This window comes from Chelonoidis abingdonii, chromosome 13 (genome assembly GCF_003597395.2).
Source record: "Chelonoidis abingdonii isolate Lonesome George chromosome 13, CheloAbing_2.0, whole genome shotgun sequence".
Lineage (NCBI taxonomy): Eukaryota > Metazoa > Chordata > Testudines > Testudinidae > Chelonoidis > Chelonoidis abingdonii.
This window is the reverse complement of record NC_133781.1, coordinates 30,372,793-30,392,270: the sequence shown is the minus strand read 5'-3', so window position 1 is coordinate 30,392,270 and position 19,478 is coordinate 30,372,793. Positions and strand designations below refer to the sequence as shown.

At 62.3% G+C, this 19,478-nt stretch overlaps 1 protein-coding gene across 2 annotated transcripts in view; it reads right to left on the bottom strand.

The window, feature by feature from the left end:
• Positions 1-6,893, bottom strand: part of AATK (apoptosis associated tyrosine kinase) — a 19,332-nt gene extending 12,439 nt beyond the window's left edge. The window contains exons 1-5 of one of the 2 annotated variants that reach the window (XM_032797286.2): positions 6,754-6,893; positions 4,898-4,977; positions 3,744-3,862; positions 2,723-2,810; positions 1,612-1,745 (exon numbers count right to left, since the gene is read on the bottom strand). In XM_032797286.2, coding sequence (XP_032653177.1) covers positions 1,612-1,745; positions 2,723-2,810; positions 3,744-3,862; positions 4,898-4,977; positions 6,754-6,865 — 533 coding nt within the window. In that variant the 5' untranslated portion in view covers positions 6,866-6,893. The remainder of the gene's footprint in view (positions 1-1,611; positions 1,746-2,722; positions 2,811-3,743; positions 3,863-4,897; positions 4,978-6,753) is intronic. The other variant, XM_075071907.1, reaches the window with a different exon arrangement.
• Between the last annotated feature and the right edge of the window lie 12,585 nt (positions 6,894-19,478).

The window sequence follows — 19,478 nt, the reverse complement described above, 5'->3', positions numbered from 1 at the left end:
GTGCAGGCCCGGACTCCCCCAGACTCCGTGACAGGGGGCAAGGGTGTGTGTTTATATGTGTGTATAGGTATGGGGGGGACATGGGTGGGTGGCAGAGCGGCTGTGTGTATGGGGGTGCGGCCGGGGGTGTGTGTGTGTGTAGGGGGAGGGGGGGCGAGGATGTATGCATGTGACCCAGGCAAGACTCCGTGGGGAGTTGGTGCACACCAGGCATGGATCATGGGCTGTAGGTGTCTGGTTTGAGCCCAGCTCTGGTGACCTATGCGAGATGAGTTTGGGGGGGTTCTTGCTCACGTGTCACACTTGCTGCTGTGCTTTGCGCTGACTGGCACGCTGCGTGGAGAGGCCAGGAGTGCGTAGGCCAGGGGGTCTGAACTGCCCCAGAGACCCCACAGGAACCTCAGCTCCCATGGGGGCAGGGGAGGTGTCCTGGCAGCTGGCCCTGCTGCCACCCTGTAGAGAACCACCAGGCTCCATTCACCAGCACGAAATAGCGACGGGGAGGCACTGAGCACCCAGGAACTGCTGCTGGAGAGCAGCGCTGGAGGCACCAGTTACCCACCGGGTGGTGGGCAGCACTGAAGGCAGAGGCAGTGAGGCAGGGCCCCGCCCGAGACTCCATGCAGTGCCTGCCAGTGCAGGGCCCAGGCTGTGGCAGGCGAGAAGGATCCGACGGCCCCAGAAGCCAGCGCTCGCCCTCTTCAACAAAATCACTGATGCTGGAGTCTCCGTGTGCAACTCACTCAGCACCAGGATATTGTTGGGGAGGAGAAGCCAGAGGGCGGCGGGTGGACCAGGTTTGAGGAGAGGAACCCCGGAGTCCTGGGCGAGTGGCAGTGCCATGCTGTGCTGCTATGCTGGGGTGAGTCCCTCTTGGCCCCCAGCCAACGGGTGTGGAAAACCATGGGCTAAAGGGGCCGTTGGGAAAGCCACATGCGACACTGTGCGCCCACATGCCAGGCTGGGGACTGGACAACTCCCACCCCATGCCCACCCCAGACATGCCAGGCTGAGGAGTAGACATGCCCCCAACCCTCTGTCCCCCCTCCCCTGTTAGCCTGGACCCCCACCGCACGCTGCCCCCCCGACATGCCAGGCAGGGGACTGGACACCCAACACACACACCAGGCCAGGCCAGACCCACTGGCAGCCCCTCTTCCTCCTTGGCCCATGTCCTCAGGGAGGGGTTGCCAGCCCGCAGGCCTCAGCATGGGAAGCACCTTTACTGCAGTCTCTGCTTATAGCCTGAGCCCAGGGGTGTCATGGGCCCAGCAATCCGGGGATGGCACCTGAGAGGGCCCCGCGCCTTGGTGATGGAGAGATAGTCGGATGAGGCTGCATAGGGTACCGGGGAAGTTACAAGGCCTTTCCAGCCCCTGCTCCCCCAGCCCGCCTGCCCCAGTCCCCACTCCCTACATGCCCCCCGCCACCCCGAGCCCTGGTCCCCCTCCCCACCCAGTGTCTAGCTCTCTCAGGGTGCATATCCTGCAGGGAGCTCATGGTTTCTGGAGCCATGGGTGGCGGGGGGGCAGGGGCAGGCGATGCTCAGGGCCCAGCAGGCAGGGAAGGGGAGTGTCTGTGATGCCCCCTCCCCCACTGGCCCAGCCTTACCTGTGCACATAGTGATTCTTGTGCAGGTGCAGGACGCCGCAAGCCACTTCGCAGGCCATTCGCTGCAGTGTGAGGGGGTCGGGGGCCATGGAGTCGGCCACCTGGCAGCTCCGCAGGTAGCCCTTCAGGTCGCCCTGTCACGGGAGCAGCAGCTGTCACTGTCCCTGAGCCACAACCCGGACTGCCAGTGTCGAGGTCTCTGAGCCCCTCCCCGCTCAGTGGCCCTGTGCTGTCCTTCCCCAGGGAGACCCTGAGGGTCTCACGCACCGTCACAAAGTGAGAAGCAGCCGGGAGCAGAGCTGAGTGCATCAGGGGAGCGAGGGGGCATCAGGGCAGGGGAAGAACTGGAGCAGAGCAGAGGGCCTGGCCCCAAATGGGTTTGTGTGTGTGTGTGTGTGTGTAAGGGGGGATATATACCTCCCCAGTCCCCTGCCCATGAGCCACAGGCAAACACCCACCTGGGGAGTGGGACGTGGCACGGGGCACATGCCCACCAACCACCTCCTCCCATGGGTTCTCTCCCCACATGGGGCTCAGAGGTCTGGAAAACCCAGCACGGCTGGGACTGCCCCATGCCGGCAGGCAGGCAGATCCACTGCGATCTCGGCTCCCTGGCGTGAACCGCATCACCCCAGCCACACAGGGAGCCTGTCAGCGCCGGACACTATGGGGATCACGTATGGGCCTCTCAGACCCCCATTACCAGCCTTGGCCTTGTGCTGCCTGCAGGGATCCGCCATGGCTGTGAGCCGGCGCGAAGGGCTCTGTGGAGGTGGGCCCCAGAATAAGCTGCATTCGCTGAGACCCCAGCCGTGTTCTTTCACTAACCCTGCTACCAAACGAGGGGCGGGCATCTCCACCCCGCCTGGCATTCCCCCTCACTTTAACCTGTGGGCTCAGCACAGGAAATAAGCCAGCCCCGAAGCTGTGGGGCGCTGAGATTCACGAACACTGGGGGTGCAAGCGGACACAGCATTGGCCGCTTAGCCCCTGCGGCAGCAGCTGGGTCCGGGGAACCCGCAGGGTGCCAGCCCCAGCATGGGGAAGCAGAGGCGAGCCCAGGGGGTACCTGGGCCACAGAGGGAGAAGTGCTTTAAAGCAGGCGACGTACCAGCGGGCAGAATTCCATGACCAGCAGGTAGGGCGTCACCTCGGCGCACTGGGCCAGGCACTGCAGCAGGTTTGTGTGCTGGAGAGCCCTGCGCAGGGAGAGGAGAGAGCAGCGGAGATTTCAACCAGGGAAGCAGGGTTGGGACAACTTATCAGTCATCTCTGCGCTGGTGCGGGTCAGGCTGCAGGGGCACTGGCAGAGCTGTGTGCGGGGAGCCCAGGGCTGGGCTAGCAGAAAGAAACCTTTTCAGAGAGCTTTCTCCTAGTCACACAGCCCGCACAATGTGTCACTGGGGCAGCAAGGAGCTCTCTTGGGTACCGGGAAGTGCCAGCCGCCCCAACAGGACCCACAACAATAGGGTGTTTGTTCATCTCTCAGTGTAAAGTTGACTGCTACGCCAATCCCAGCCCCCACAGATCTGTCAATGTGCCTCAGTCCCAACCCGCAGCCCCCACTCCCGCCAGATCTGTGAATGCTCCTCAATCCCAACCCCCAACCGGCCAGCTCCCCCCTGCCCACAAACACACTTCCCTGTCAGTGCCTCTCCATCCCAAGCCACAGCCCCCTGGATTAGTCCAGGCCTGGACTCTCGCCTAGCTCAGCCACCCTTCAGTCCTGCCCGGCCCCCGTGAGTTTCCTGCCGGACACAGACCGGGGCTTATTCGTGCAATGGTTTGGGATGGGACCAGTTTGCTCTGTTCTAGGCCCAGACCCAACGTGGTGTCCATGACTGGAGCCTGGAGACGAGGACAGGCCCAGACAGCAGCGACCCTCAGATGGTGGCTCAAGGATGGCCAGTGTGGGAAAGGGCCTCCCCGCGCCACACTGCCGACTCAGCCGTGGAGGGGAGGCACCCCTGGGAGTGGAGTGCCAGAGGCTTTGGCTCCACACTGGCAGGGAGGGACCCAGCAGTGGGGCCATCCCGAGCCCTTCCCTGGGGCAAGGGAGCCCTTTCCTTGCATGGCAGAGACACCAGGGTTCGAGCGGGTGCTGTGCTGGCAGCAGCAACCCCGGGGCCTACCTGTACGGCTGGGCTTCCTCCAGGAACTGCATCTGGTCCTGCACGCTGGCGCTCACCTTCAGCTCCTTCACCACCACCTGGGTGCTGCTGAGCCCCAAGTTCACCTCCCCCAGGAACACCTAGTGACGGCAGCAGACGTCAGCCCTGCGCCCCCATCCCTGTGCCCCGTGGCACCTCCCCTGCCTGTCTTCATGTCCCTGTACCCACGTCCCTGCGTCCACATCCTGTGCCCCGTGGCACGTCCCCTGCCTGCACCCACGTCCCTGCGCCCTCATCCTGTGCCCTCGTCCTGCGCCATGTGGCACGTCCCCTGCCTGCCCTCACATCCCTGCGCCCACCTCCTCCACCCCATGGCATGTCCCCTGCCTGTCCTCATGTCCCTGCATCCATGTCCCTGCACCCCGCAGCACGTTCCCTACCTGCCCTCACATCCCCTCCCTGCACCCATGTCCCCATCCTGTGCTACGGCCCCATGCCCCGCAGCATGTCCCCTCCCTGCACCTACGGCCTTGTGCCCTGTGATATGTCCCCTGCCTGCCCTCACATCCCCACCCTGCAGTGCGTCCCCTCCCTGCCCCCTGTGGCACACCCACTCCCTGTGCCCACGTCCCAGACCTGAGCCTATAGCACCATGCCCTGCAGCATGTCCCCTCCCCACCATGTCCCCTCCCTGTGCCCAAGTCCCTGCACCCTGCAGCGCATCCCCTCCCTGCCCCCCGCGGCACTCCTACTCCCTGTGCCCATGTCCCTGCCCTGAGTCCACAGCACCATGCCCTGTAGCATGTCCCCTCCCCACCCCCACGTTCCCGTCCTGCCCCTGTTGCTGAACCCACTTCCCCCATGTGGGGCATACATGTCCCTCTCCCCCCTCCCGTTCCTACCCCATCGCTGCCCCACACCCCTCTCTGTTCCTGCATCCTCACGTCCTTCCACTGGCACACCCCTTCCCCAGAGATGGGCGCCTCTCTCCCTGCAGGGGCACATTCCCCTCCCAAGACTGGCACCCACCTCCCCAGTCTCCCCTTCCCCAGGCTCCAAGGCTTCCTGGCCCACCCCTGCACAACCCTGCTGCCGGGGCGAATCCTGGGCCTGAGCTGGCGTCCCTCGGCGAGCCCTCCCCAGGCACACACCCACCAAGAGAGGGACATGCTCACCTTCCCAAACCAGCCGTGGCCGATCTCCTTCAAGTAGAGGAGGCTGTGCCGCCCCAGATCTGTGGACTTGAGCAGCTGCACTGTAAGAGAGCACATCCAGCTAGCTGGGCATCAACGTACCTTGTGGCCTGCCCCGCCCGCCTGTCAGGTTATCCGCGTCTCCCAGCTGCACCCAGCTCGCCCCCTCCAGCTGTTCGGCACCAGGCCCCATGCAGCCTCACGGTGGTCATCCATCGGCCCTGCGGTGCTGTCTCCTGGGCTCCGGCTGGCAGAGCTGTGGGCTCAGACACGGCCTGGCAGCATTGTCCCGGGAGCAGCCGGTATTGTAGGAGGCTCCAGCCCCTCACACCCTGATATTGCACTGGGCGGAGCCGCACTCCAGGGGTGTCAGCTAGTGCCCCGGGTGGGCAGCAGGTGTCAGTTGTGGCCCCTTCATGTCCAGGAACCGCTCCCTGCTGGCGTTCCCCACCACAGGCTGGGAGCTCTCTGTCCCAGTGGAACAGCCCTTTCCCGCTGAGCTCTCCCCAAGGCGGCAGCCGATGGGGGGGGCTGCCCGCCTCCCCCAGTCCAGCTGGGAGGTCCAGGAACCCTCAGCTGGACAGGATGGGGGTGAAGTCAGCGCGAGCAGGCACCCTGCAGGCCAGCCCAACCACCCAGCCAGCAGCCCCGGGGCATCTGGGATTCAGCCCCCACGCTCCTCCCGTCCAGCCCTGCCCAGCACTCCCTCCCTCCCTGACAGAATCCCAGCATTCCAGACCCACGGAGGGCAGCAATGGGCCCTTTGTTGGGCAGCATCGTGTCACCCTGCACCGCTCCGGCCACGCCAGACACTGGGGCCATTGTCCAAGCCCCAGTGAAATCAGCTGGGGGAGCAACCGGCACAGCAGCAGTGAGGGGCAGGGGGTGAGGGCAGCTTCTCTGTGGCAGCATTTGTTGGCTCCTTGCCCCACCCAGCAAGCTCAGAATTCCTCTCCCACTCACAGGCCTGTTTACCCCAGCCAGGGGGGGCAGCACCAGGGAAGGAATTTGGGGCCGTGGGATGAGCTCAGAAAGCGCCTGTGTCTCCAGGGCCCTGTGCCAGAACAGGAGCCCAGTGTGACCTGCCTGCCCAGGGTCCGAGCTCCCTGTGGCAGAGGCCTTCCCTTCCCCAACCTGCCTGGCCCGGAGTGCTACGCCCAGCCCCCTCAGCACCGGGGCTGGTGAACCTGGGCTGCTCCCCTGCACTAGTGCTGGAGAAAAGGCCTGAGGGATGCTGGTCAGAGGGGGCTGCAGGCCAGAAGACAGGGTCCCCGGAGCCGGCTCCCCTGCCCCCACTAATGGGCCAAGACCAGCGCCTCCCGGGGCATGTGTCTGGGATCGTGTGTAAGCTTCCCCCCAAAAGCAACTCTTTATCCCAGGTGGTGCCACTGAGCCACGGGCCAGGATGCTGGGATTCCCTGCCCCAGGCTGGGGCCAAGAGCGCCCTCTGCAGGTGCCGGGCAACCTCTGCGTGCCAGCGGCTGGGGGAGGCCAGGCCCCAGTGACCCCCAGCCAGCTCTGCTCCCAAGTGGGGGCTGCAGGCAGTCGTGGGCAGCGCACAGCGACTCCAGGGAGCGTCCTCGGAGCCAGCCATGGGAAGGGGCTGCTGGCCGTGGTCACCGTGTGTCTGCCTCCCACCCCAGGGCAGAGATGGCTCCATCCCCACTATGTACATGGCAGCAATGACCATGGCGGGCGCCGGCCAGACCCCGAGGCGGCTGCGGCCTCGCTCCTTCATCAGCACGGGGAACGCTGTCATGGCAGGGAGCAGCAGGATTTGAAGCTGCAATCCACTCAGGAACTGCAGCCGCCCAGCCCTGCTCTGCCGTGCAGCTTACCTGAGTGCCCTGGCTGCTTGGCCATGGGGAGTGACACCTCGGTGAGGGGCAGGATGTAAACCTCAGGGCCATTCTGCGTGGCCGGGGACCCCTGCACCGAGAACTCGGTCATGTAATCTTCTCCCTCAGCATTCTCGAACTCCTGGGCCGGGCACAAAGTCGAGGGCAGGGGCAGACGTGAGCACAGCACAGGCACACAGAGCTGAGCACACCCATGCATCCCCTTCCCCCCACCCCACAACCCTCAACCCTAACCCCCTGACCCTAACCCGACCCTAACCCTGACCCTAACTCGGTCATGTAATCTTCTCCCTCAGCATTCTCGAACTCCTGGGCCGGGCACAAAGTCGAGGGCAGGGGCAGACGTGAGCACAGCACAGGCACACAGAGCTGAGCACACCCATGCATCCCCTTCCCCCCCCTGGCACACCTTTGGAGGGCTGCCTCCAGCTCCACCCATTTTCTATTGTGCCCAGGCCTATAGCGCGGCGGCTTACGCCAGGGCCCAATCACCTGCTCCCCACATAGCGCGCGTCTGATGCAGAGCCCCGGCCCGGCAGCTCCGCCGCCAGCAAGCCGGCCTCTACCCAGCAAGTGAGCGTGCAATCAACCACACAGGGCTACTGCCCAGCCCCCAGGGCCTCGGACTCTCCAGCCTCCTCTCCCCCGATTGGGCTCTGGGGGCAGCTGTCAAACAACTGGGTCTGGGTTTTTAGCCAGAGCCACATCTCGCACTCCGTCACTCACGAGTACCTCTCACAGCTCCCCAGCGCTGGCCGCCTTGGGGCAGCCCCCATCCCTGGGAGATACAGACAGGCCGGGATATACCTGGTTCGGAGGAAAGAAGTAAGCCCGATTGCCCATCACACCCAGAGGGCATGCTGACCACTGCACCCAGGCACGTATGAGCTGTTGCAGCTATGAGCTTAAGAGCGGGGCAGCCCCACATGGGGCCGGTGAGAGGACTCCAGCCCCACAAGGCTCCGCCATAATCTACCACAGGGCTCTGCCCGCCCCCACGTCTCTCTCATCCCTTCCTCAGCAGGCTGTCCCAGTCTCATGGCACGCTGCTTTCTCTCTGTGCAGGCCCACGGGCACCCTCGCCTTACCTGTGGGGCACACACATGCCTTTTCCGGGCCTGAACAGCGCCTCCGTGGATCAGACAGGACACGGTGAGCACTCGCTCCTGCCCCCGCCTGACCGCAGCTGTCACCAGTTGTCATGGTGCCTGGGGGCGCTCGCCTGCTAGTGCCACGTATCGGGTGCTCCCTGTTGCTGGACTTTCTGGGCACACATTGCAAACGTCCAGGCTGGGACACAAACCCACTCCCTGCTCCCTATATAGGCAGCGTGGGGGGCTGAGCCGGCCCTCATTGTTTCCGCTGCAGGCTCTGCAGGCACGGTCAAAGCCCGTGGCGCGTCAATACGTGCCTACCCCACCAGCTGACTTCCCGGCTCGGAGGCGCCCACGAGCCTCCACAAAATCCCAGCAAACAGAGGAAAAACTGTTCACTCAGGCACCATTCCTGTGGCGGGGCACCTCACAGCCCTTTCCTCACGCCCGCAGTGGCACCAGGGGCATTTGCCAGGGGCAGGGGCCTGGCAACAGAGAGGACGGCGACCAGAGCCAGACTCAGTCTGGTGTGTGGGTCTGAGCCTTGTCTAGGCCTCCCGCTCAGCTCCCGGTGGGACAGGAGCTGTATACGCTTTGGGCCAAGGAGTGAATGGCCCCAAGTCTCTGCCAGGCGCAGGCAACAACACGCCATGACGAGGGTTAATTGTAGGCACCGAGACCCACCTAGCACCCCAGTGACATTTGCTTCGGCAATTTGTGTCCCCCTCTTCCCTCACCCCTTCATTCCCCCTCTCTCAGGCCAGGCTGGGACCTCCCCTCGTGTCACACGTACCCGTCCAGCCAGACTGGGAAAACCCCTCCCTTGGTCCCCCTGGTGCTTAGCTCTTCCCACATCCCTTCCCCCCCCCCCCCCCCCACCCCTCCCCCCCCCCCCCCCCCCCGAGCCAGGCTGGGACCCTCTTCCCTCCCCCAGCCAGGCTGGGCCCTTCCCCCCTTGTTCCCACGCCCTGCTCCGAGCGAGCAGGCTGGGACCACCCTCTTTGGAGCACTCACCTGTAAAGCCAATGTCTCCCTTCTTGCAAGCAAACAGACAGGCCAACCCATGAGGAAGATGACAGGTAAAGAGACCAGAGGAAGGAAAAGCTCCACCCGGCGAGTGACGAGGCACCAGGAGAAGGCTCGCTACAGCCGGGGTTGCACGTCTTGCGGGGAGACAAATGTGGGGGGCGGCAAGATTAGGGCGGGCATGGCGAACAAACGCAGAGCGGTCTCCCTCCATGGCTCGTAAAGAACTGATAAAATGAAATTGTTCACTTGATTAATTGTAACTTCTGTCAGTCACAGCATTACACTACCGACTTGCCTGCATCTGTAACTTTCTGTTTCACTGTTCGCTCATATGGGTTATTCAAACCCCATTTTAAAACGCGTCGCGCTCAGCCATTTTGTAAAAGCTTCCTCCAACCTTCATTTTTGCAAACCCTGCTGTAATCTCTATTAGTTTAGTTTAGATGTGTGACTGAGGATGTATGGATGATGGAATCAACCTCCAGCCCCAGCCTGTCCTGATGAAATAGAGTTCAAACCCCACCGGCTGAAGATGCAGACAAGAGCCCTAACAAGGTAAGAAGAGTCCACCCTAAAAAGAGAAGGTGCAATAGAAGGAAGATCAAAGCCAGGTCCCGGGCTGAAAGTCACGTCTGCAACTGACGGGTGATCAATCGACAAACCCAGAGGCAGTGACACAGCAAGACCTCTAGACACAGGATTCAAACTAAAGCCTGGAAAAAGGATGGGTGAGATGGGAGACTTTGGAGGGTAACATTCTGCAGCCAACTTGGAAGAGCATCGGTGCAGGCCCAACAGAGACCCAACTCGTCCTTCTGCCCGGCTTTCCTGGCCAGTTACCGCCACAAGCTACCAACCCAAGCTGCAAAATCAAGCCACGAACTCAAGCTGTGTTCAGGACTGGTAACTATGCAGCAGCTGCAGACCATCTCTCTCTCTCTCTCTGTGTGGCTTAAGATATTAGTTATTGGTCATAAATCAGATTGTTATAATAAACGTGGCATCTTTGTCTTGCCCCCTGAAAAGATCCTGTGTGGTTTTTGTCGGTACAACATTGCGGGGCCAGAGGCCAGCCAGAAAGAGGGGACAAAACCAAGGAGCTGCGCCTGGGAGCCCGGCCATGGCAAAGCTGGGAGCCTCGTGGCGCTGGCCCCAGTGTGGACAGAGCAGGGGCTGAGCTGCCTCTAATGGGAAGGGCCCATGGATACATTGTGTGTGAGGAGACAAAAAAAATAGGCCTCCCGACTCAGCCGCTGTGCCCCTGGCTGTACACAACTCTCCCCCCCCCCCCCCCCGCTTCCGAGCTGGCCCCGGAGGGCAGCCCAGCTCCGCCAGTGGCCCACAGTGATGTGAAAAGCAGCTGAAGGCCAGGGCTCGACGCTGAGCAGAGTACCCCAAATGCAGCCCAGGAGGGGAGCAGGGAAGTGGGGAGATGCTGCATTGCTCCCAATGCCCACAGGGGGGCACTGCCGCACCACAGACAGGCAGCCGCCTGCCAAGGGCTCTAGGACCGATCCCCTGGCCAAGGGGGTGCCAGCCTGGGGCCCTGTCGCCTGCTGAACACAGAGGGGCCCATTTGGAAAAGACTTAGAGAGAACTGAACCAGTCACAACTGGTTTCACTGCAAAGAAAGCCAAAACCCCGGACCGCCAGGTGCTGGGATCACGGGGCAGGAGACACTTTTCAATGCGAAAGAGACAATTTGCCATTTGGGCCAGTTTATACAATCCTTGAGGAAGCAGTTAACCAGCTTCCTAAATCCTCGATCTGTGTATGCACACCTGCGTGCACCCACGTGCATTAGTTGCATGCCCGAGGCTGTCTGGGTGCACATGCGTCCTCCCTGCACACGCAGACACAGCTCAGCCTCTAATCCTGGGCCTAGCACTCACTGGAAGGCACAACACATCCCTCGGCTCCGCACCGTTGCCATGACAATAATTCAGATTCATAGCCCTGAAATAATCCCACAGCAGAGTTGTTAGGAGAACATCCCCAAACGGTCTGTGACCCTTGGTAAGCTGGTATGCCACTGCTGCCCCCAGTTGCGGAGCCCCACTGGCCTGTCCCAGGGGATTTCTAGCTGCTGTTTCTTCTGCTGGGATCCTGCTTTAGCCCTGCCTGGTAACTCCAGCAAGGGTCGTTTCCCCAGAGGCTGAGGCAAGGAGCAGAAGCAGCCCCTGCTGCTCCCCAGCTCCCTGCCACACTAGCACTGGTCTCGTGGGTGCCCAGGGTGCTTCCGGGCACCATTCACTTGCTGAGTCTCTCCTACATGGCCTGAAATGGGCTGGGTCCTGCATGCCCCCAGCTCCCCCCCTCCATTTCTTCTTGCAGAGTCAACTTCATCCAGCAGCCCCCAGGTTCTGCAGGGTCCATGCAGGATGCTGCTCTCAGTGAAGGATCCAGGGATGGCTCCCTTTGATTTACTGCCCCCTGAATTAGTGGCTTTGCACACACACTAGGAGGCCATGGAGCAGAGGTGCAGGGTGCAAGGGGGGCTGTGTGTCTGGGGACTGCAGGGGGGGGGATTGGACCCATCTCCTGTTTGTGGGAGGGGGGGGTCCTTTTCCAGGGTTCTGGCGCACATTCCCTGAACACCAGATGGGGGAGGGGGATGTTAGCAGCTAAACAGAGATTAACCTACATGAAGGTGCAAGGTGCAGCCTGGCACGGCCCCGATTCAGCCACCTCTGGGGTTGGCTGCAGCCACAGTTCTGTTCCGCCAGCAGCATGTGGGGGTGGAAGGAAGGACACAACCTCTAACTCAAAGTGCCACAGCTGCAGCAGGAATTCGGGCAGGGCATCAAATATGCTGTTCCTCCAGCTGGAAAGCTGGGCTAGGACACTGTGTTCCTAGCCTCGGGCACCGCTCAGGATGCTCAGGGTCAGGTGAGCTGTAGGAACGCCCGTCACCCAGCAAACAGGAAGGAAGCCTGTGTCTGGCTCTCGAACGGCTCCACAGGCCCCAGTTCCTTCTCATGCCCCACGCAAACGAGGACTGAACACGGCTCTAAGCCTGGTGTCATCTCGTCCCTTAGGGCCTGGCCCAGCATGGCATCTCTTCTCAAATATCCCTCTGGCTGGACAGTGCCGCAGCCCCAGGGAGATGGGGTGGATGAGCCCAGCACCTCCAGGTGAGGGGGGAAAGGAGCCGGGTACCCACGCTTGGCAGAAACCCAACTCTGACCATAAGCAGTAAAGCGCCAGGAGGAGAGAGAAGTCCTGTGAGTACCGGTAATAGGTCAACCCCGTGTCTCCCCTCTGCTGCAGGCAAGTCACCAGGGCATCCCCCAGCCCAACATGCTGGTCTGCCCCAGGAGGGATCGGCATCTTTCAGGAAAGCCCAGAGAGCAGCAGATACACCCCCCCCAGCCCCCCAGGGAGCCCAGAGCATCGCTGCTGCGGCCAGAGTAAGCGAGCGGCAGTGTGTTGGAGCCGCCGAGCAAGCCTCCTCCGAGCAGGGAGCCCAGCAGAGCCATCCAGCCCTCGTTGGCCCCTAGAGCAGCCAATGGCAGACACAAGGGCCCTTCATGCAGTGGGTTTATGGGGCACCTGTGGAGAGAACATCTGCGGCTTTTGTTGCCAAGCTGCGAGCTTGCTTTGTGTTCGCTGGATGCCAGCCACTCAGCCATTTCCCCCAAGAACTCCCACCAGCACCCGCCTGAAAAGCTGCTGCTGAGCTATTCCAATGCTGCTCCAGAGCCACCGGGAACAAACAGCATCATTATACCCGGAGGAAGCAGCAGGGAGGCACAGGGGCTGCAGCCATGACTCAGAAACCAGCTGGCTCGATCCACGCCGACTGCCATAAAAACACCACTGCAAGATTGCCAGAACCAGCCCCCTTGCCAGCCCGGGGCGCCCAGCGGCACAAGGCTGGCGCTGCAGGGAGCCAAGAGAAAGGCAACCAAAGTGATTGGGGAGCTGCAGGGACCCTGGAGGAGGAAAGGCTAAACAAGATTGGCCATTGGGGTAGGGGGTACGTGCAAAGCTGGGGACAGCGAGGGATGAAACGACAGGAAATGGAGGAACACGGCCCCCAGTGAAAGGCACTAGATCGTAGGACAGCCCAACAGGCTGTGTGGGGAACCCGGCTGCAGGCAGATGGAACTGGAGAGAGAGAAAATGCACCAACCACGCTGGGCACGAGCCGGTGATGGCCACGGGACGGAGTAGCTGGAACAGGCATCTCAGAGCAGGACAGCTGCTGAGGCTGGCTCCTAACATACAATGGCTTCTGCACCACCGAGCACAAGCCCCATTTGCTCTTTGTCTTCTGGGTCATTTTGCCTGGGGGGAGCTCCTAGGAACAAGCAGGGCCCGTGGAACTGGAGACATGGCTCACTGTGGGGCGAGGACAGCGTGGGAGCGGACGAGGGAGCCGGGGGGCGAGGGCAGCATGGGAACGGACGTGGGAGCCGGGGGCGAGGGCAGCGTGGGAGCGGACGTGGGAGCCGGGGGCGAGGGCAGCGTGGGAGTGGACGAGGGGCCCAGGGACGAGGGTGCCGTGGGAGCGGACGAGGGAGTCGTAGGCGAGGGCAGCGTGGGAGCGGACAAAGGAGCTGTGGGAGCAGACAAGGGGCCCAGGGACGAGGGCACCGTGGCAGCGGACGAGGGAGTCATAGGTGAGGGCAGCGTGGGAGCGGACGAGGGAGCTGGGGGAGCGGACGAGGGGCCAAGGGGTAAGGGCAGCGTGGGAGCGGATGAGGGGCCCAGGGGTGAGGGCAGCGTGGGAGCGGACGAGGGCAGCGTGGGAGCAGACAAGGGGCCCAGGGCTGAGGGCAGCGTGGGAGCGGACGAGAGCAGTGTGGGAGCGGACGAGGGGCCCAGGGGTGAGGGCGCAGTGGGAGTGGATGAGGGGCCCAGGGATGAGGGAGCCGTGGGAGCGGACAAGGGAGTCGTGGGCGAGGGCAGCGTGGGAGCGGATGAGGGGCCCAGGGGTGAGGGCGCAGTGGGAGCGGACGAGGGAGTCGTGGGCGAGGGCAGTGTGGGAGCGGACGAGGGGCCCAGGGGTGAGGGCGCAGTGGGTGTGGACGAGGGGCCCAGCGATGAGGGAGCTGTGGGAGCGGATGAGGGAGTCGTGGGCGAACGCAGCGTGGGAGCGGACGAGGGCAGCGTGGGAGCAGACGAGGGGCCCAGGGGTGAGGGCAGCGTGGGAGCGGACGAGGGGCCCAGGGGTGAGGGCAGCATGGGAGCGGACGAGGGGCTCAGGGGTGAGGGCGCAGTGGGAGTGGATGAGGGGCCCAGGGATGAGGGAGCCGTGGGAGCGGACAAGGGAGTCGTGGGCGAGGGCAGCGTGGGAGCGGAGATGGGGCCCAGGGGGGAGCGAGGGGGAGAAGGTCGTCGTGGGGCGAGGCGGTTGGACACGCAGGTCCAGGGTGAGTTGCGTGGCAGCGGACGAGGGCGGTGTGAGGGTGCGTGGGTGACGAGGGGCCAGGTGGGGTAAATTGGGAGTGGACGAGGGCCAGGGTCGGAGGAGTCATGGAGGGGACGAGGGAGTGTGGCGAGGCACATGGGAGCGATGAAGGCCCAGGGATAGAGGAACTGCAGTGGATGGCGAGGGGCTCAGGGGAGGTGCAGAGTTGGACGAGGGGCCCAGTGGTGGGTTCTGCAGTCTGGAACACGAGTGGGACTACGAGGCAGGTGAGGGTCCATGGATCGGACGCGAGGGGCCAGGGGAATGTGGATGCAGTGGAAGGACGTGGACGAGCGGCCAGGGTGAGTGAGTGGGTAGCGCCAGGTGGGGATGTGGATTGGACGAGGGCCAGGATGAGGGCAACCGTGGGAGCGGACGAGAGAATCGGGGCGAGAGCAGGGTGGGCGGACAGAGGGCCCAGGCGTGAGGTGCAGTGGACGTGCAGGGCCGGGTGAGGAGACGTGGGGATGACGAGCGAGATCGTGCCGAGGCCCACGTGGGGCAAGAGGGCCAGGGTGGGCGCGTTGGAGAGGGAGAGAGGTCGTGGCAAGGGCAGCGTGGGAGAAGAGAGCCAGGGGAGGCAGGTGGGAGCGGGCACGAGGGCGCGGGGGTAGGGCAGCGTGGGGCGCAGTGCCAGGCGTAGGGCGCGTGTGAGCGGACGATGGGCAGGCCGGGCGCGTGGGGAGCGGCACGAGAGAGTCTGGCAAGGGCCAGCGTGGGACGAACGAGGTCCAGGGGTAGGCAGCTGGACGGGAGCAGGGGCCCAGCCTGTGAGCAGCGAGCTGCACCAGTAAATCCCCCTCGTGTGAAAAACAGCGGCGGAGTCGCGGGGAGGGAGAGGCTGCTGACTTCCACTGGCTGGAACAGCCTGTGCGCTTTACTCAGCACATGGACAGGGGCCTGGGGTTCCGAGGATGGGCAGGTTTGAGCCAGTCCTGGGGCTCTGGGCTGTTTCCAAAGAGGGTTTTGTTTGGGGTCGGGTAGGCGAGGACCCGCCTGTGCCTTGAAGATGACAGCAGCTATGATCTCCCACAAGCCATACCTCGGCGGCACCACATTCTGCCGCAGTAGGAGAGGAACTGAGTGGGGGGAGCCACCAGTGGAGTCGGCGGCCCAGGCCAGCACAAGCACGGCTTCTTGGGGATCATGACCGTGTCCCCAACCCCCACCCTTCCTAACGTCAGGAAGGTCCTCCCAGCCTTCAGCACCATGGCTTGGGAACCCTGGGCCGTGGGCCCCCCCCGGGAGGGGGAATGGGCTGACTGCTGGCTGGCACCGCACCACAGGACTAGCCTGCAATGGATGAGGCGGGGTTCCCACCCGCCATGGCTCCTGCTTTGCACTGCCAGGGTCTGGGCAGTCAGGAGGGGGAATCAGAGAGCAGAAATGGCTGCGCAGCCGAGGAGGCATCACCACAGCGGGGCTCCAGGCAGACAATGCTAGGCAGAGAAAGCCCTCACCTGCCAGCAGAGCTCAACCCCCCGCCATGGCACTGCCCCAGGGCAGCCCAGAGCTGAGCAGATGCACAGCCTGACTCTGCCTCCCTGGCTCATCCCAGGGGCAGTGCTTTGTCCCGCTCGGCCAACAGAGACACTCCCCCAGGAGCTCCCCTGTGCACTGCTTCCCCGCGAGTCCCCCTGCCCATGCCCTGTTTCCTGGGTCACTCCTAGGCTCATTGGTCCCTCAACGCGCAGCACATGCAGCCAGATGCAGGCTGCCCCCAAACTCCTGAGCAGATTGCTCCCCCGACCTCAAACTCCTGGAACTGGAGCAGTTTCATTCTACGAACTACCAACCAGCAAGAGCCACGCAACCCGAGAACGCCTTCGTCTGTGGTTACAGCCAGCACAGCTGACTCAGAGTCTGGCATGTGGATTCTGATCTGCCCCTGCAGGGTGTTCCCCGGGCAGCGTGTCACCCACCAAGCAGCCGAGTATCGACTTCGGCTGCGTGGAAGTCAGCTCACAGGTGGGTGTTGCACTGGCACATTCTGGGGCAGTGCCAGCCCCTCTGCAGGGGCACAAGGGGAGAGGAGATGTCTGAGAGCCCTCCAGCGGCGCACTTAGCGCCGGGGCCAGACATGGGGGCCTGGGCAGGTAAATATCACAAGCCCCAGCTTGAGGGGTAACCACCCGCCCCAGGGCTGCTGCTCAGAGCACAAACAGCAAGAGAGAAAGAGTGAATCACAGCAGAAACCAGACTGGTGCCACTGGGAGTCCCTGGGCCCCTCCTGCCCATGTGCTGACTCCCTCTGGATGCCACACGGCTCCCAGCTTGGTGCTGGGACACATGCGTTTGTGTTAGTCATGAGCCTATAGAGCACCCTCACGTGGGGCTCACAAACCCACTGCCTCCCTGACGGAGACCCACAGCAGAGGTCGTGCCCGCAGCCCATGTCCCTGGGAATCTTGCTGGACTCAGCCTGAAGAGCAAACTGCAGCTTCCCACCTACGCGGCTCAGGTCAGTCTGGGAGGTTAGAGAGCTGCTGCAAAGCTCATTGGGTGCAACTCTGCAAACTGCCCTTGGGTCTGCCGGGCATGAAACTAGGGGGATCGTGTTCCATGCCCACATCATAGGCAGGGAGGCTGTGCAGGCTGAGCAGACCAGCCCAGGCTACCAGCTCCAACGGCGACCAGCAGCACTTGCTTCAGAAGAAGGTGCAAGAACCACCCAATGCCCAGCTCGGAGATAACTCGCCCGGCAGCAAGGTCCTGGCCCCCAGGAGTTCAGGCTCATTCACGCCCTGAAGCAGCACAGCAAGTCTTACAGCTGGATCTCCAGGAAATGTGGCGCAGTCTCACTTCTGGACCCAGCAGGTTTGCTCGCCCTAACTAATAAAACATGGCAATGGGAAGACAGCACTTCTAAGTGGTTAGAGCAGGGCACTGGACTCAGAACTGCAGGGGTCCATTCCTGACTCTCCTACTGACCTGCTGCACGAATTTGTGCAAGTCACTTCCCTGCTCTATGCCTCAGTTTCCCCACCTATAAAATGAAGATAATCCTGGCTCACTTGAGTGGGGAGGTGGGTGCGGGTTTGCAAGGCCCAGCAGAGTGTGCAGCACTCTGAGAGCCTCTGCTGGACACATTCCCACCCTGTGCAGACACAGGCTGCGAAGGAAGCCACACTGGAGGTGACTTTTGTTTACCGGTTGTCTTTGGAGCATGTCTGAGCCTCCCTCTCTCCTCATTTGATTCAGGCACTGAGCACTCACCTAGCGCTTTACCAGCTCCACAAGCTCTATGCTAGGCAGGCAAATATCATCATCAACCCCATGACACGGGTGGGGAAACTGAGAAACAGAGCAGGGAGGTGATTGGCCAGGGTCAGTGCCAGAGCAGGATGATGGCTCTGAAGGTCTCATCTTCCAGGCTTGTGCTCAGACCGTAAGGCCCTGCTGCCCCTGCAGGACCCACTCGCCGGGAGAACGTGTGTAGGGACCTGGTGACAGAGCCTGCCCCTCCTGTATGGCTGGAGGCCGGGGACGGACTGGCAGGCACAAGGAGTCACTGCGCAGGGACAGGACGAGGACAAGAGCCTGCACTGGGAGCACACACCCTTTGTGTGCCAGCACCCAGCTCTGCGGGGCCCAGGAGCGAGGGTGGGGTGGGAGATGGATGGGAGAAGGGCTGGTGGATGCAGGACTAAGTAACGCAGTCACCCACTCATGCTCCATCCCTCTGGCTGGCGCTCCGAGACAGCAGCGTTAGAGATGGGCACGGCCAGGAGGCTACCTCGCCTGCCCAGCCACGGCAGGACCAGCCAGGCTGTGCAGTGGCCCCAGAGCCCAGATGTGCATGACTCCCCTGCCTAGGGGGGCCCAGGGGAGGAGCAGGGTCTCTGCTCACCCACCGAAGAGGAAGAGCTTCACCAGGGTGCTCCTAACAAAGTCATAAAATGTGGAACCGTGAATTCTAAAAGAGGAAACCCCTCCTCAGTGTCACCACCTCCCGGAGCTCAGCGCCGGGTCGCTGTGGTCTATGCCAGTGGCACTGAGCTCAACCCCATCCCATGTGCCCCAGCCTCCAGGTGCAGCAGGCTCCAATAGGTGCCAACTCATGACATCTGAATGCCACACAAACTCCAGCCCTGTAAGGGATCGAACACTCCTTGCACTGTGTAATGGCTTTGCGGCATAAACAAGAACAATCTAGGCGGCCTGGCCTCTCGCATGAGATCTGACGGGAAAGAACAGCGCTAAGCCAATTAAAACACGGCACAGCCAATGTACAGCCATGGGATTGCCTGTTCTCCCTGTGAATACCTTCCACAACAAACCCTCCAGCCGCCGCCCTGCCTCCCCCACATACACGTCCTACCACCCAGCCAGCCAGGGCTGAGAGCTGCAGGGTGACCTTTAGCTGAACACCAGCAGGAAACCTTGGGACGTTGCTGTCATGGTGGAGAGTAGTGAATGGAGCGTGACCTTTCAGGCTCCGTGCAGCCACTGTGCTAGGGAGTTCGGTCTCTCTTCATACCCGCTGGGCTCAGCTGCATTTTAAGTCTCAGTCAGTTTAGTGCCCAACCCAGATCTGTTTGCGGCATACGCCTGAGTTGGAAAACAGCTGGGATGAAGGACGTCCGTCCAGCCAACTGTTTGGATGGCAAAGCTGCTAGGAGGCTGGACACTTAGCAAGGCTGTCAGCGGAGCCACAGGTGAGTTGGTCTCACCACCTGGGCCCCTCCGGAGACCTCTGTGCAATATCCAGGCAAGAAACCCCAGCACTGGCAGCCCACTGCTCAGGCGCAGCCCCACAGTAAATGAACAGGGGGCACAGGGAGAGCCCCTCAGGACTTGACAAGCAGGTCCAGGCCCTGGACATGAGGGGACCGAGCAATCCCCTAGGGCTGCAGTACAGATGGGGCTGCTGCCCAGAAGCAGGTAACACAGTGCCCTGGGCACAGTGCAGCCCCACTCTGCACTGGGCGCTGCTGCAACATAAAGAGCGGAGCAGGGTCGTCAGGACCTGTATCTTTAACCTGCTTGCCAAACTCTGGCATCTCCAGTGCCCAGCAGCGGCAGAGAGGGCTGGCTGCTGGAGGAGACTGTAGAACTGATAAATTAAATAGTTTTTAATTGTTCACTTTATTAATGTAACTTCTGTTCACCATTCACTACACTTGCCTACACTGTAACTTCTGTTCACTGTTTGCCATATTGTA